At 35.0% G+C, this 18,440-nt stretch overlaps 1 protein-coding gene across 1 annotated transcript; it reads left to right on the top strand.

Moving 5' to 3' along the window:
• The first annotated feature begins 492 nt into the window (after positions 1-492).
• Positions 493-17,788, top strand: LOC120637564. Its single transcript, XM_039909402.1, has 15 exons — positions 493-606; positions 1,472-1,599; positions 2,571-2,698; positions 3,353-3,470; positions 4,676-4,840; positions 5,908-6,034; positions 6,843-6,977; positions 8,620-8,700; positions 10,577-10,712; positions 12,248-12,291; positions 13,296-13,418; positions 14,411-14,584; positions 15,315-15,476; positions 16,671-16,760; positions 17,642-17,788. Exons 1-15 carry the CDS (start codon positions 541-543, stop codon positions 17,786-17,788), a joined length of 1,824 nt encoding a protein of 607 aa, XP_039765336.1. The 5' UTR covers positions 493-540.
• The last annotated feature ends 652 nt before the right edge of the window (positions 17,789-18,440 follow it).

Here is an 18,440-nt window from a genome sequence, read left to right as displayed (position 1 = left end):
TACGGCCTAAATCTTTCTCGCGTTTTGGAGACCCGTCCCCTGCGGTGGGCCAGTAATGGATTGAGATGATGTAGATGTTGATGTAGATGAGTATATTCATTAAAGAAAACCATAAATAAATCAAATGAGCATTGATTCATTATTGGTACTGACAAATATGATATCTGAGCTCTATCCACTCCTGGAGTAAAAGGCGATGACCCGCAACGAAAATATATTTTCCGAGTAGGTACTTTGTGGTAAATAACTAAAAAATAATGTAATCTAAAACTGTGATGTGACGTTGCTGACACTATAAAATAATGTCACGGACATTAATTATAAAAAGTGCGTCTCAAAACAATAATTAATATTTTACAGACATTTTAAACTTATTCATTATCTTTTCAAGTTAAGTTACTTCATAGCTTAGCTGGTTTTAAGCTAATTTCAGTGGCGTTTACTCCTAAAATGGACAATAGGCTAGGATTTGAAGACAGTAAAGATAATACATCAGAGCATGACTGGCGTACGGGAAAAAACGCAACTTCATTGACAGATATGCTTCATTTTGACTCGCATTCACAGCAGCGGTTGATGCGGCAGAACATAGTAGTCATACCTCAGGTACATCATTAGGTAGCACTAAGTATATTGTAATTTTTTTTCCACAAAAGTTAGACCTTGACTGCAATCTCACCTAGTTGTAACTGATGATCTTTTCTAAGATGGCAGCGGGTTAACCCACTGTTATGGAGTATATCATTTATATTAAACCCAAGCCCTAAATCCCCTGAATAAAAGGATAAAAACGCACTCAATAACATGTACACAAATCCTCAGACATAATACAAACACACACACACACACGCACACGCACGTAAAACACACTATACATAACAAGCCCTTCCAGCTTCCTACCTACAATATGAGTACCTTCAAATCAAGAGAAAATAGGCATCTTCTAGGCAAGCGCGCTCCACTTTTGGCTGCATCATCGCTTACCTATATACCTATAAACATTTAAAAAAAGGCAAACTACTCAATAGTTTTTTTTGTCATCTTGTATTTTGCCGCTATGGAAGAGAGAGGCCTCGTGACACAGGTATTTTGATGCTTACGAGGAGGAACACAACATGTATCATCTATTATGTAAGAAACTAAATAAACGATTATTTTTATTTAGTTTTTTTTATCATTTAATACCAGACCTCGTACCGGAACGCTAAATCTTTTGGTGACACGTCGACGGCCGTAGCCAGATAAATATTTATGTAAAATAGCAGTTCATTATCGTTTCTCAATAAATTTGTTGTTTTTTTGTAGTTAAATAAGTTAGTCATTAAATTTAAGTCATACCCTCATCGAATAATGCCAAGAACGCTAGCTGCACTTCCGCGATGAAGGCTCCAATTGATGTTAAATTGTGGTTACCAATAAACTTCATAATTTTGCCGTTTTCCTTAACCCAAAGTGCTTATTGTCTTTACAGAAGAGGATACACACAGACAGACAAATCATCCCAGCAACACTAACGGAAAAGCTCTCATTCTACAGAGCTTTCAGTTCCTCGTCAAGTAAGATTGAAATGCTATGTATGCAGCAAAACAACGTGAACAGGTATATATTATCATCTTCATCATATCGACCTACTACCGGCCCACAACTGGGCACGGTTCTCTTTCCAAAATAAGAAGGGTTAAGGCCGTAACCCAATATTTTGTCTATATATTGGCGTGCGCTGAGAAAACGATTGATGATACATAAAAAGTATAACCTTTTCCTACGTCAAAACAAATGTAATAGCGGCTGTTTGTAACAGCTTGTCGCCTATAAACAGAGAGACACAAAAAGTGTGTCAGCTCCGACGCACGACTGTAGTTTACTCCTTAAGTACGATTGTCGAAAGAAACACAAAAAGAGTTTATTTAACTGAGTAAAGATTAATACCATATGAAAGGGTAAATTAAAAATTCTGTGCAATTTATTCACACACGGCGGAAGTGTTACTTCTTAAAAGTAGCCTACGAGAGATTGAGGTGGATGTAGAGTATCTGAACTATTAGGATAAATTTAATGTTTAATATTTAGTTTTCATGGTAACTAGAATAGTTAAAAAATGGTATTACGTTATCTATCTCACTCTGTCCTATACATTTATGTGTTTGTTTCTTTATCTAGATATTATTCGGTTTCCTTGGTAACTTAAATAGGATAAATAAGTTAATTAAACGAAAGCGACGTTGCATGTTTGCGCATCACAAAGCCAAAACGTAACGAGGTCATTCATTAGCAGATTTTACTCATAACATTTTTCTCATACCGGGCGCCTTATATATGAAAATCGATTCTTAAGGAGTAAACTCCAAAAAGCATGCAAAAAACACGTCCTAGAAATAGCCACCCTGTGTCCTTAAACCTGAGGCGTAAGTGTTAAGCCTCATGTGTCTGTAATGACACCTCCCCGGATGAGCTCTGTCAAAAAAACCTTTACTACTAAAACTCGCGTGGGGCTGAATTTCGTGGCAGTGCTACCTGCCATATCTTTAAATAAAATATTGAAATAGTTAAAAAGTGTATTGTTTATACAGGTTCACATGGTTTTACATATCAAATGCGTTATGTAAAAGTCTCTCTATGACATATGTTTATATATTTCTAAGCGCATATGCACCCGATCATCATTTTTTTGTGCCAAAGATGGTGCCTATATTTTATGGTAAGTATTTTTATGATTTAACGCGATCACAAAAATGTCGTACTTGCTGACTGCTCCATAGACAAAATGTACTAAACTAAACGACTTCGACTAAACGCGACAAGCGTGTGGAAAAATAGAAAAAAAAAACACATTTGAAAATGGCGCCATACAGCTACAATATTTAATTTAATTCAATAAATTGTGGATGATGTAAGGATTCTACGGAAACTGACCGCTCAAAGTGCTCCTATTGAAAAGTGATTCTTACATTCCAGTACATTTCTTTATATAATGTTATAATCATAACACGATACAATTTTTCAATATTTTCAAACGGATCAATTGTGAATAGCAAAGTTTTTTGAAAATCTCTAAATATACTTGTTTATTTATTATTTTTGTATTAAATAAATTTTCTGACGATTGTGACATTCTATAATATTCAAGATTATATTGACATGCGCTGATCTAACCTTCAATTTTCTACTCGCAATTGTTTTATTTAACATATTTATAAAATGTGATATTAATGAATTTTAAATATAATATAAGATGAAATAGTGAATATTAAATGAAATGGCGTAGTCCCAGGAACAATCTTTCATCAATAAATAATAAATGTTTTACTTCAATCGCGCGCACACGCACACACTTATTTAATTCATGTTCCAGGTTTAAACTGGATAAATGTCATCTGTGGTAGATTCCTTCTACAAACCATGGCGAATAATATAGCTCTACATTTTCATTACGCAATAACTGGACTGATGTTCAGAGCACCTTGGGATAGGTAAGCGATTAAACAATTTCACGTAAATAGTTTGGTCCACATCAACATCAACCAACTGCTGGGTTTAAGGTGCCTAGCCTTGCTTTAATAGGAGACTGGAATTTTAAATTTATAAGGCCTCACAATGCCTTACAAAGAGGCACGAAGATAACAGTTTATTATAATTCGATACACAAATAGTGAGGGTAACAAAATTTCGGATGTCCGTTATGATCTGTTAAACTGAAAACCTAATAGTTTTTAGATAAACAATTGACATAGTTTATACTGGAAGAAATCAGATGCAGCCAAGCATCATATGCAAAATTAATATCAAGTGATTCCCGTCACTTTATTAGGTACGCGTTACTTAGCGTAGGTACTATGCTCGTGTCTATCTTTTATCATCAATAGGGTTGTCCTAATTGAACATTTAAAATGTTTTGAATTTGTTTGTATGGAAAAATAAATATGCTTGTTTTGATTTAATATTCTTACAGGGTGATTCCTTATTATATAATATTTATGCACCCTTCAACAGTATTTCGTAATTCGGTAACACGTTGTATATTGGGCAAGAATAAATTTTAATTTATCTCTTCTTTATCACTATTTTGGTATACGCCAAGAGCCAATGGGGCCGATATTATAATAATAATAATAATAATAAAAATCCTTTATTGCCATACACTATTGTTAATACAAGATTAATAACTAAAAGAATCATCAATTAATATTAACAATATATGGCAAATGGCCGCAAACTCAGCCTTATGCTGTGCATTAGCAACAATGCTCAGCGCTGATTTTCAGTCTGCACCAGTATCAGACTGAGCAAACAACCGCGACGCCCGAGTAAATTTAAGAAAGAAATTTAAATAAAAAAAAAAAAAATAATTATCTATACAAATTGATAAACGAAATGGTACTATGCTTTTTAAATCTTTTTGGATCTATCAGTTGTGTTTAGTGTAGAAATTGAATGTGTTTAACAGACTTGGCATCAATAACTTCTCCACTTTTTCTTTTTAAGGAAGTAGGTACTAAGATTTTTTATTTGTACTTATTGAATGTTGCTTCATGGTAGGTCAAAACTCTTTCAATATTGGCATCAAATGAAAGACCTTGAATAGTAGAATAATGTACACAATATTAAATTCTTGAGATATTACACAACAGGTTGGCCAGTTTCGTGGTATATAAATTCAATATATAAACTTTTATAGGTGCGTTACAAGAAATATGAATTATGTTCATAACATAACGTACACTTGTTTAGAGTTGGAGGAATTCAAGGAACAATTTGTGAATAAAACCATATTGTATGATTATTTTTTCTACGTGACTCCAACTAATGAGCTATTCTCAGTCGCCCAGATTATTTACATCGAGTAAGTACTAAGCCGACTAATTCTATTATAATAGGTATGTTCTCAATTTTTTTAAATAAAATTTGAGCTTGATTGCAATCCCGTCTAGTTAGACATTTAAATTCTATATCCATATAATTTATTTTGAATCGTTATTGAATATCTAAAACTAATGGTTTAAATAATTGTGTTTCTAGGTTTATATTTTGGTTTACTTTATATTATTTAATTTTAAGTAGTCTTATTTTCGTATAATAGGCATGTTTTGTGAGATTGGAATCATCCGCATCATATCAGAATTGGAAGCTTGCTTAGCACAGTTTTTAGCTTATATCCCAAATCGGTTTGTAAATTTGAATCGTAGGCTTACTATTATCGCTTATAGCAACATTATTTTAATACTGATGACGCTCTCGTCCGTATTTTTCGATTCCCACGGAAAATGTTTGACATGAATTGTTTTAAGTGTCTGGGTGGTTATGTATAATTATTTATTCTAAATGTATGTTTTTGTTCGCGGTGCTAGATTCGTCAAGCTCATGTCACAGCCTGATGGATCTTACAGCTTATAAGTACTCTCATGTCTCTCTTAATCGTTTTTTCTCCTTCTAACTGACAATATAGTTTTTATTTGCAAGTTATGGCAGTCTTTAAGTGGGTCTACAATATTACATTTATACGTTTTTTCATTTTTTGTTTAGCTTTTAAGAGTTATTGTTGTAACCTGTTGATTGTCCCTTAAATAAATAAATAAATAAGTATATTATGTTTCGATACGTATTTATGTATTTTATTCATTAAAATATTTATCAGTCATCTTAGTACACAAGCTGCACTCATCGCCATCTAGCCCCAAAGTAAGGGGCTAGATGGCGATGAGTGTACTGTCGTAGTATATTTATTTATTTAACAATAATTTGGTGCACTTTGGCTTAAAAATTATCTTTCTATTATGGTTCATGATATACAACCTGCTAACACCCGACTGTATACAGTTGAATAGACATACATAAGTGGCTTAGCAATTGATTCCTGTTGATACTTCTTGGATACAGAAGCCTTTACCACAATTTAAGTTAATATTTCAGTGGCATTATGAAACAAATGAGTTGTGAGGAACTCGGACATCAGTGCATCCTGTATATCATCAATATATTAATCTGGATAATAACTTCTGTTTTATACAACCATCTCTTCAAGCGTTATATATGGAAGGTAAGATTTATTTTAGTCTTCCTACAATAGATGTGGTATGTCTTCTGATTTTTAGTGACGAGGGGGAAATCTCCTTGTAACAAGATACCCGACTTCATCATAATCATCATCATATGAACCCATTACCAGCCCACTACAGGGCACGGGTTTCCTTTGCCAATCAGAAGAACTTAAAGCCCTAGTCCACTACGTTAGCTAGTGCGGATTGGTGGACTCCACACACCTTTAAGAACTCTATTGAGAGCTCACAGGCATACGATGTTTGGCCAAATGGAATATGGAATAGTGTACCATCAACCGTTAACTTAACTAAACCAACTTACTATAACCGTTTGCAATCCCAAAATCTGTTTACTTGGGACTATCAAGATGGTTGACATCGAAACCAAAATATATTTTTTTTACAAAACGTAAATATTTTTTTGACCGACCACCTGACTGACTTTTACTCTCATTAAAAATGTTTTTGTTGGCAGAATGACCACCACCTTTCTGTTACAAGGATTAAGGATGTAATTCCTTTTAATCGCAAAGTCAGCCAGTCCCCCCTCAGGGTCCTCCCAAATTCCGCGTGATGTCGTTCCGGACCCTTTCGGAGAAGTTCATCTTCGCATCAGTCTCATATTTACTAGAAGGTTGCCAATGTTAAATTGTGAATAATAAATCTTCATTGTCTAGAAATTTGGCTTACTGATGTTTCACTTTTGAATGAAGTGCTAAGAGTATTTCTTAACATTTGTAGGAAGTAGTTATACAAGTACACGCTGGTAAGCCCTCGGCTAGATTTGGTAAATCATATTTTTTGCAGATGCTACACTTCACCCAAATGGCGTTATGCGTGTTGTTACTTTTAATTTTCTGTCATTTAGTCGCATCCTATCAGGATACGGAAATTCAACATATTGATGCTGGGGAGGAGGACCTACATCGAAACATTTTGATGGTAAGTTCAAATCCAATTCAATTTGCAGACTAATTAAGCTAACAGATTGCGTGTTCCTACTAGTGACCCAATAGTGTATGGGAATTCATTTTATAGTCAAAGTAGTCAATCTCTGTAATGGACTGTTATTTGTTGAAAGGATATAAGCCAGTCCAATTCGCTATTTAAAAGTATTGTTTTTAATATTAGAAATTAAATATCACTTGCTTCATTTAATATTTTGTAGGAAATATTTTATTGTAAGTCTTTAAAGGGGATCGGAAATGCTATGTTGTCTACTGGATGGTGCTAACAGTCAGTTTAAGTTTTTTTCCCGGTTTATTTAATTTTAGCACCGGAGAGATTTTACCACCTTCGAACCATCGCAGTCCTGACGTGATTTTCTCACGATGTTTTCCTTCAACGTTACATTATGCAAAATTACCGAAACATCTAATATTTTCATAATATGAATCCCCATAATGTTCCCAAGTACGCGACAAGTCAACCAATCCGCACATTGCCAGCGTCGTGGACTACGGCCCAAATTCTTCTAATTCTGAGGGAGATCCTTGCCCGGTATTGGGCAGTTAATGGCTAGATGATGATTGTAAAAATGCTTTAAGAAATTTCAGAACTAACTGGATTTAAGTTCGCTTCTCTCTGGCTATCAGTTTGAGAGATTTCGTCAACTAAGCCTCGGTCGTCCTGTCTATTGATGCATGTATCATTGCATGTTTACATGCAATGTAACCGCATTTCTATCTTTAAGTGACTTAATTTTATAATTTTTTTAATAGTGTTTTTACCTACACTTGGATGATATACCTATAAATTTTATATGGCATTTAAAAATTATAAAACTTTAACTGACTGTTAGCGCCATCTAGTAGACAACGAAGCATTTTTAAAGCTTTTTAAAGACTTACAATAAAACATTTTATACAAGAGATGATACGTTCTTTCGTTGACCGCGATGGCCAGAGAGATGGGGGTTAAATCTCCACGGTGCTAAAATTTTTAAGGTTTTTTAAAAAAAAAAGTTTTTTTACAAGCATTTTAATTTTATTAAACTTTAACTGACTGTTAGCGCCATCTAGTAGACAAAATAGCATTTCTGATCCCCTAAAGACTTACAATAATATATTTTATACTGGAGATGACACATAGCTCTTTCGTCATAGGTCAGAAAGAAGAGATTGGTTAAATCTCTCTGGTGCTAAAATTTTTATTTACTCGTAATATATATGACGGCGCCTCTGACGCGATATTATTTTTAAAAACAATGACGTCAGCAATACTGACGTCATTTTCGTCGTCCTTATCGTAACTTTCCATGTTAGCAGTAATAAGGACTTGTTTTTCCAAATAATTGTTTATTTCACTTAAATAAAGTTATCACAACAATATAGAGCTCTGCTCGGTTTGGCTACTCGTGCCAGAATGATCCCCAAGACACTGAACACTATTTATAAAGAACACCCAGGTGGGGTGATAAGCAATCTATTGTTTACAGGTGGTGTACATCAATTAGCTAATGATCTTTAATTATGAGAATAACAATTACAATTTATCTTTAATCAATTTAGTTTTAGGGTAATCAATTTAGCAACTTCATATGTCGTTGCGCCGATATATATGTTTTATAATTATTAATTTTCAGACTGGTGACTTTGATATGCTGGCCGAAACTATGACGGCCCCACCTGTAGCACATATACTAAGCTCTAGGACTACAACCGAGGTATAAATTCTTTAATGATAAATATACTACAACAATACACACATCGCCATCTGGAACCAAAGTAAGTTTTTTATGAATAATTCAAATTCAAAATTTCTTTATTCATGTAGGCCTATCACAGGCACTTATGAAGCGTTCATACATATTTGTTTACATAATTGTAACGGGATGGTGATAACTTCGTTCGCCAACTTAAATCTAAAGCTACGAGGGTTCCAAACGCGCCCTGGTCTAAGCCCACAACAAACTTAGCCGGGTAAATTTATTTTTTTGTTATCACCATCTTCCAGTAAATTTAAATTAAGCTATGAAGCTAGAGCAATTCACACCCAAGCTTTTTTATCGTTTAAATAATCCTTAATGTTATAATAGGATTTTTCTGTAAGCTTACGTTTTATATAAACTTTGAACTTATTGAGAGACAACTCAAAGATTTCATTTGGTAATTTGTTATAAAATAATATACAATTGCCCTTGAATGAATTTGCAATTTTGTGTAGCCTAGTAAACTGCACAACGAGTTTATTTTTGCTTTTAATATTTATATTGTTACCGTGCATTTTCTTTTTAAATTTTGATATATTTTTATGGACATAAATTAAATTTTCATATATGTACTGACTATGCACCGTCATTATTTTAACTTCTTTAAATTTATCAAAATAGGATACATTAATACTTATAATACAAATATAAACACCCACGTAACACATATTTCACGTGCTGGTAAGTAAAGATGGTAAACAGGTTGACCTGCGGGGTATGGAACTGATATGAAACCTATATCCCTAATCGCTTTTTAAACATCATTGTTTCATGGCTTGGCAGCACGTTTTAAACAGTAGGACGGTAACTTGCCACGGCCTCCTACCACGTAAAAATTGGTCTCTTTCTACTTCATTCAGCGTTGAATCTTTTATCTGGCTCATGTAACACAATATGCATAAGCGTGACATTGATTTTTCACTATCACTAAATTTCTCGCCTAAAACGGCAATTCGTTTAACGCCTTCGTTTAAGTGGAAATTGAAGGAATTCCTAATGAATAAATGTTATATGCAATTATTAAAAATCTCATAGATAAGGTGTGACATTAATTTGCCATAATTTTACGAATCACGTTTTTAACAGTAGTATGGTAACTTGCCACGGCCTTCTAACACATAAAAATTGGTCTCTTTCTGCTTCATTCTGCGTTGTATCTTTTATCTCGCTCATGTAACGAAATATGCATAAACGTCGACATTGGTTTTTCACTAACAGTAAATTTCTCGCCTAAAACGGCAATTCGTTTAACGCCTTCGTCTTAACCGTCAATTGAAGGAATTCTTAATGAATACAAGTTACTTTGCAATTAATTAATATCTCATAGATAAGGTGTGACATTAATTTGCCATAATTTTACGAAGCACGTTTTTATCAGTAGTATGGTAACTTGCCACGGCCTCCTACCACATAAAATTGGTCTCTTTCTGCTTCATTCTGCGTTGTATCTTTTATCTCGCTCATGTAACGAAATATGCATAAACGTCGACATTGGTTTTTCACTAACAGTAAATTTCTCGCCTAAAACGGCAATTCGTTTAACGCCTTCGTCTTAACCGTCAATTGAAGGAAATCTTAATGAATACAGGTTACTATGCAATTAATGAAAATCTCATAGATAAGGTGTTACATTAATTTTACATGTTTTTACTATTATACCAACATGATTTGTATGCTGTTTAGCGGAATTTGATTAAGAGCTAAGCATAATCCTTAAGACCCTAATTCTCAAATATATAAATAATTAAACAATTATCGAATGTCCGCGCATGAAGTTTCTCTTTAGAGAGACTCCAAATAACATTGTCAATCACAAATGTTTGTTATTCAGATTAAACCGAGCCTAAACAGTGCAGTGATAGTTATTTCAAACGGAATTTACTACATTTTCAAAGCTTTGACGTCGTATTTAATGAAGAAACATTGCGAGAGATGGGTCAATGCTACTATTATCTATTGGAACTATGGTAATATTATAAAGATAAATATAATTATAATTAAGGTATTTCACTTTTGGGGGAGCGAGTTCTCATGCAACTTTTCTAAGTAACGTACGTTTTAACAATTAAAATATAACCTGCTTCAACGGTGAAGGAAAACATCGTATGAAACCTACATTCCTGAGAGTTCTCCGTGATGTTTTCTTAGGTGTTTAAAGTCCACAAATACGCACTGGGCCGTAGTCCACCAATCAGCGAGGTGGACTACGGCCTTAACCCCTTCTCATTGTGGGAGGAGACCCGTGCCCTGTAGTGGGTCGGTAATGGGTTGATATGATGATGACATTAATGTGTATGTACTCTGTAAATGCATAACAATCCTTCTAACTAAATGCATCCCTACTAATATTTTAAATGTGAATGTAAGTTTGTTTGTTACGCTTTCACGCAAAAAGTATTATTAATAGTTTGTACACATATTTCTGAAGGTATTAGAAGTCATATAGGATGCTTTTTATCCCGAAATTAAGCTCAGTTCTTTTGGTAGAGGGGACGAAAGTGTTTGAAGATTTTACACCATAAAGCCGTCCAATGGTAACCGATTTAAATAATTACTTACTTACTTATCTTAATATATATAAAACTCCTGTCACGATGTTTGTCCTCAATGGACTCCTAAACTACTTAACCGATTTTAAATTAAATTGGCACACCGTGAGCAGTCTGGTCCAACTTAAGAGATAGGATAGCTTAGATCTTTAATTATAGTCGCAATTTTATTTTATTGCAAATTATTTGTCTATAATTAATTGACAGTCACATGTTATATATATACTACTATACTCATTTAAGGCTTAGCGATACTGAATACTTTAAAAACAATATCAAACGCAGACGAAGTCACGGGCAACGGCTAGTTTTATATAAGAATACACAACTTAAAAAATTCAGTAGAATTACACCTAAATTGAATGCGACATGCCTTTCGAAAAACAAAAACAAACGCAGACGAAGTCGCGGGCAACAGCTAGTATTTAATATTTCTAAACTTATTTTAAATTCACCTATTTATATGAACATTAAAATCAGTGCGGGCATCAAATTTATATTTATGATTATCATCAGCGTACATCAGTATTGTCAACCCATATCCGACCTTCTACAGGACACGTCTTTCCGCCCAGCATGAGAACATGAGAAGGGTTTAGTCGCCGTAGTCTAACGCTGACCAATTGCGGATTTGTGGACTTCACACGCCTTTGAGAACATTATGGAGAACTCTCAGGCTTGCAAAAAAAAATCCAAATACTCCTGCATGTGAACCGAAACTATGAAATTGAAACGTCTATACGCGTTATCTTTTTAACATGGTTAATGAAGTAAATCTTTGCTACTGCGTAGTTCTATTACATAATCATTCTATAATAATAAAATCTTGTCCAATGCAAAAATGAGCTTTCAAATAGTTATTTATGCTTGTCATTAAATTTCAGGTAGCGGGTCTATATTTTATTTCTGGCCCCTTTATTTCGCTACAATTCAGTATGGTGCTATTTTTGCAGTTATATTCTTTGCTCTCAACGCAATCGTCGAATATTGCATGTTTGTAAGTATTTATTATTAGATTCACTTTAAGCATAGCTATGACAGTATTTTTTTATTTAATTTCTTATTACCTCTAGTCAGTGCAACAAGTCTTGGCACATCATCATCATCATCATCATCACATCAACCCCTTACCGGCCCCCTACAGAGCAGGGGTCTCCTCCCACAATGAGGAGGGGTTAAGGCCGCGTGGTGGACACGCGGACTCCACACACCTTTGAGAACATTATGTAGAACTCTCAGGCATGCAGGTTTCCTCACGTTGTTTACCTTCACCGTTGAAGCAAGCGATATTATAATTACTAAAAACTCACATAACTTAGAAAAGTTAGAAGTGCGTGCCGGTATTCGAACTCGGCCCACCGAAGATGAAGTCGAGCTCCTATCCAGCGCCATCAACGCTTAATTTGATTTGGCATATAGGTATATAGATAGTTTGTATCCTGGAGAAGGACTTTTATTTCTTTGCGATGTTTTATACATCAGACAGTCAGTATTTTTTTACTGTACACATCTTTATATATATATTTCTTGTGTGCGTGTGTATGTCACTGAACTCCTCCTAAACGGCTGGACCGATTTGAATGAATGTTTTGGTATGCGTTTGGGTGGCACCCTGGATGGTTTAGATTCACAAATCAGCCCGACAGATGGCGCTGGGGTCCGCTAGTTATCTATATTACATTACTAGTATTGAGAAGATATTTTGGTTTACAAACAATATACTATAACTTAAATTCCAGGTTATCAGTAGATTTTTGTCTATTGATCCTTATCATTTTTAGCTCATCACTTTCCAATGTCTGATAGAAGCAGTAAAACATCAGTAACTTTTATTTCTTTGCGATTTATAAATAGACAGTCAGTTTTTTTTTTTTTTACTCTACACATTATATATATTACATTACTAGTATTGAGAAGATATTTCGGTTTTCAAACAATATACTATAACTAAAATTCCAGGTTATTAGGAGATTTGTGTCTATTGATCGTTATCAATTTTAGCTCATCACTTTCCAATGTCTGATAGAAGCGGTAAAATATGAGTGGCGCTGGATCAAACCTTGGTGCATATCTGCTATTATACTGGTCTTTGCTATCACGGAAATCGTGGTCGTGAGAGATGACGTAATATTTTACTATTTCCTAATAATAATATTCGAAGGGTACAATAATAAAAACGAGTATTATCAAACGCAATCCAAAAAATATTTTACCATTATTTTCTCATTATTAGCCCACTACAGTGCACAGGTCTCAGAATGAGATGGGTAAACGCCAAATATGGATTGTTGGAATTGATTGACTTCACATACCTTTGAGAATTTTATGGAGAACTCTCGCACATGCAAGTTTTATCAAGATGTTTTCTTTCACTGTTAAAGCAAGTGATATTTTACAACTTAAAACTAAAATTACTCTGAAAAGTTGGAGGTGCTGGGAATCGAACTCAGTAGGTAGGTAACCCCGAGCAGGAAATCCAAAGTCTACCCTCACAAGTCTAGACTTAAGAAAACAATTAAAGTTAAGAAACTCATAGCTATATCATTAAGACGTCAACATCTCCTAAGAGAGCTCCAATGTCGGAGCAAAACGTACGTACGGAGACACCACGCGGTGCAACTTAAACATTTTAATATATATATATATATATATATATATATATATATATGTGTATATTAGGGTGGCGCAAAAAAACCGACAATTTTTTTTTTAAGTCTCACGTGAAAAATATCGGACTCGACGTATTCTATCACCCTAATATATATTATATATATATTATAGTAATAAATGACGGGCGAAGCATATAAGCTCGTCGCGTATAAACAGAGTAACAATTCGCTAGGCATGCAAGGAACACTTCATACAAAGTGCTACCTTGTGTCCATCAACGTCTGGTGTAGGTACTTGAAATTCTACGCCCTTTAGTACACACGCACAACGCTGCTTGGTGGCCGGAATAACTACTAACCCGGTCGAGCTTCGGCAGAAAAAGCGCTAGTACTTCTAAAATTGTCATTCGTGATTGACATCTATGAAAGAACAACTGTATTCTTTTTGCCCATAGGTTATTTGGCTTAAATAAAAAAAGTCCTGATTTATCTTTGTAATGCTTTCAGTTTTCGGAGAATTCCTTTGTATTCTACATGGGTCTATCAAGTCTGGCTGAAATTCTGATTATTTTTTGGGCTTACCCGCTCAGCCGCTTTCTTGATGATATAACGTTCCACTTTGGGGTAACACCGACAAGGCTCAGAAGATGGAGCTTCAGACTGCTCCCTATATTTTATTTGGTAAGAACTATTATATCACCCTCGTTACTTTAAACTCGTTGGTTTACAGGTGATTCATCATTTCGCTTATAAGACTATGTATTATAATGAACAAAGTAATGCAGTTTAACGAATAAATTATGATGCAAATAGTTACCTACGTATTCTCAGTTTTAGCCCGGTGTTTGGAAATTGGCGTTATTCGCTCAAATGCTTCTGGAACGTTAAGCCATCCACAGTGGCGTGCATAAATGGTATGCACAGGTTATGAAGATGATATAAAATGCAGAAAATCTCCAGTACGAGTTATAAAAACTTAATTTGTTTTACTTAACTCCTTCATTTTTTTACAACTCGGACTGGACATTTTTTTTTTATTTTATATCATCTGTCCGCTTATTGCATACCCTGTATGCACACCAATCTCAGGCCGGCGATGTGGTTCTCTTTTAAGGGTTTCCCACGGTTACTATACAATGGTATAGTAACCGTGGTATAGTAACCGTGAGATTTTTTATTAGAGATTAGGCTGAGTAGGATTGTTTAGGATGCTGGAAAGAAGTAAATTTTAGAGCAGCATGGCAGCTCTGAATTCTAGAACCATTAACTTTCGACAACGGTCGACCAGGCAGGTGCAATGGTGAGGTGAGGGTTCCGGGTATGTGCAACTTTGGATATTCCAAAATTACTGAACACGCAAACAGACACACTTTCGCTGTTATAACATAAGATTTTTTTATTATTGTTACAGTATAAGGTATACATGATGCTACACAAGTTTTATATATTCTCCGATACTTATAATATTTTTAATTATCTACATACGTCCCGGTATGCGCCGACGTGCATATCAGTGCTCTTTGCTGTCGGAGCTTTGTACGCGTTTTACTACAACGTTATTAAGGAGAAAAAGGTACGTTTTTTTCATGTCTCGTTCAGATACCACTGGCAGCAAAGTCTGTTCATTTAATTGATTGATCATTATCGTCATATCAATTAAATACCGGTCCATTACATGGCAAACGTCTTCACCCACAATGAGAAGGCGTTAAGGCCGTAGTGCAACACGCTATCCCAGTGCAGAATGGTGGACTTCACACACCTTTGAGAATATTATGGACAACTCTCACGTATGCAGGTTTCCTCACGATGTTTTCCTTCATCGTTGAAGCAAGTGATATTTTATTGCTTAAAACGCAGATAACTCAGAAACATTAGATGACCGTGCGTGCGAACTCGACCGACCGTCTTGTGGGTTACCACAGTTGATCAAAAGTACTAATTACATAAATAAATGCACGTTCCTACCACTTACCATCATGTTTACGGGATAAATATCATAACTATATACATCTCCAGGATTGTGTGCCAATTTTTATTAACATTGGTTTAACAATTGAACCGAACATAGGTGACAAACAGATAAACATACAGACAAAAGTTTATAAAGGAACAATCAAATTGCTGCAGTATTTTGCTGTGAAGTGACTCTCAGCTTAAGTCTCAGCAGAAAATAACGACGTGTAGATATTGTATGCCTTTATTACACATGACATAATATTATGCTACACCTGCCCTGACTGGTGGTACAGAAGACGTATTCCTACACAAAGATAACATAATAAAGTGAACAAAAACATATGTATTTTGTTTATTTCTATGATTTCCTATATCTTATCTTGCTATTGTCTTCCAAACGACAATAGTAATATAGATAAAATATTTAATTAAAAACATCAGACGTTGTGGCTTGGATGGTTTTGCAATCTCAGAATAACTTAGACCTGTCTGGTTTAATACTAGTATGTTTTAAGTTCCAATACTTTAATTTCCATAGTGAATTTGAGTAATGAGACGTAATGTAACAACGACTTAAAACACCACTTATATTACCCTGATTACAGAACGATTATAAATGATATTGTATAAAAAACAGTTAAAAAAAATTACCTTACCTATGTGTGTTGTGTAAACTTAATCCTTTATATTCTTATAATTATGTCAAAAATTCAAATTTCAAAATTCATTTATTTCCAGTATGCCTATTTATAAGCACTTTTGAAACGTCAACAAATGTATGATAGAAAAACCTTTATAACCATTTCAGGGATTTTGTCAATTATTCAAGCCTGTTCCGGAATGGGGTCCTAAGGATTATAGGTTAAGGCAATTAAGGAAACAATTCCTGTATCGTGAAGTAAGATGAAAAATATTACAAATTATTTTGTAATAATAAATTGTAAAACTTGCGGTTCATTTTTGAACCGTTCATAAATGCACTTTTCATTTAAAATAGTTCTTAGCACTGGTGTTGGTAGTGTATTGGTGATTTGGTACTCGTAGCATTGACTGGTATGGTATTGTATTAGAAATTAATGGTACTTTGGTAGCATTGGTTGGTGCTTTGGTAGCATTGATTGGTGCTTTGGTAGCATCAGTTGGTGCTTTGGTAGTATTGGTTGGTGCTGAATTCGAATTTATTGGTGCTTTGGTAGCATTGGTTTGTGCTTTGGTAGTATTGCTTGGTGCTGAATTAGAATTTATTGGTGCTTTGGTAGTATTTGTTGGTGCTTTGGCAGTATTAGTTGGTGCTGAATTATAATTTATTGGTGCTTTGGTAGCATTGGTTGGAGCTTTGGTAATATTGGTTGGTGCTTTGGTAGCATTAGTTGGTGCTTTGGTAGCATTGTTTTAGATGCGTTAGTTAACAAGTAAGTCTTGTTGTTTGCGTCGATGCCATATGGTGACAGCAGATCAGAATACAGTTGTCACCACCCCTCCTGTTCCTGCGGGTATCATAGGAGGCGGTTTTGGAAATATCACAGCGAACAGGCCTCAGCGTCTTCTCTGCTACTACCATCTACTGCGATCACCAGACTGGTGATTATGGCCAGACTCTTCCGTTGTGTGCCACTAGGCCTTTAATCCAACAGTAAACTAAAATAAAAAAAAAGTAATAGGCTATTGATAAGTTGTTTGCTTGCCCATCTTTTTCTGCGTATTCACCGTAAGTTTTGAAGTAATTTACTCACTAGAACAGTATTACTCAGTCAGCCTCATTTTTGCTGTTAATTCCAGTACATAGTGTCGCAAGCACCAAGAGACCTTTCGCGATACCTGATTGAAAAGTCAGATCTAGGATCATATAAGTTGGACGTACCTTACGCGGATAGACGAAGATCGACGGTTTGTGACGCAAAAAAAGTGAAGGAAAATGAACTTTAGATTATTAAATTTGAAGTTTAAAGTTATGTTACATAGTGTATGCACTTGTTATATTAAATCTCACATGTAATAAAAGTGTTTTTATTCAAGTCAATAGTTAATTAAGGGTACACAAACCTTGTTTTAACCTACACCTGGAAAAAGTTAGCACTTGACTAAAATATCAAACGCTCATAAAAGAGTGATACCCCATTTTTATTTATCGGGATTTTGGGCCATAAATTGTGGGGTATTTGTTAAAACATTTTTAGTTCCAACACGGTGTCATATTTACTGGCGGTATGTCACTGCCAAGAGGCATATAACCCAAACCAGGGTTTGGAAATTGGCATTATCAAACACCGTACCTAAGACTCCTCCTCCTTAGTCGTTCACTCTTGACAGAGTGGTCGTGGTTGACGATGGTTCTTTTTCTTTGCCTACAGCAGCCCCCGCGATGCGCCTCCACTTGTCACGATCTTCAGCGTTTCTGGAACATTGGACTATGGAGGTTTGTGTTGTAGCTTTAATTATGTCGGTCCAACGCGTGGGTGATCGACCACGTGACCGTTTTCCTTCCACTTTCCCCTGGACAACAAGTCGTTCCATGGAGTGCTTATTCCTAGTTATGTGTCCAAAGAACTTGAGAATTCGTATCTGCACAGTCGACGAT

The sequence above is a fragment of the Pararge aegeria genome, chromosome 4, assembly GCF_905163445.1.
Source record: "Pararge aegeria chromosome 4, ilParAegt1.1, whole genome shotgun sequence".
Taxonomy (NCBI): Eukaryota; Metazoa; Arthropoda; class Insecta; order Lepidoptera; family Nymphalidae; genus Pararge; species Pararge aegeria.
This window is presented reverse-complemented; position numbering and strand designations above follow the sequence as displayed.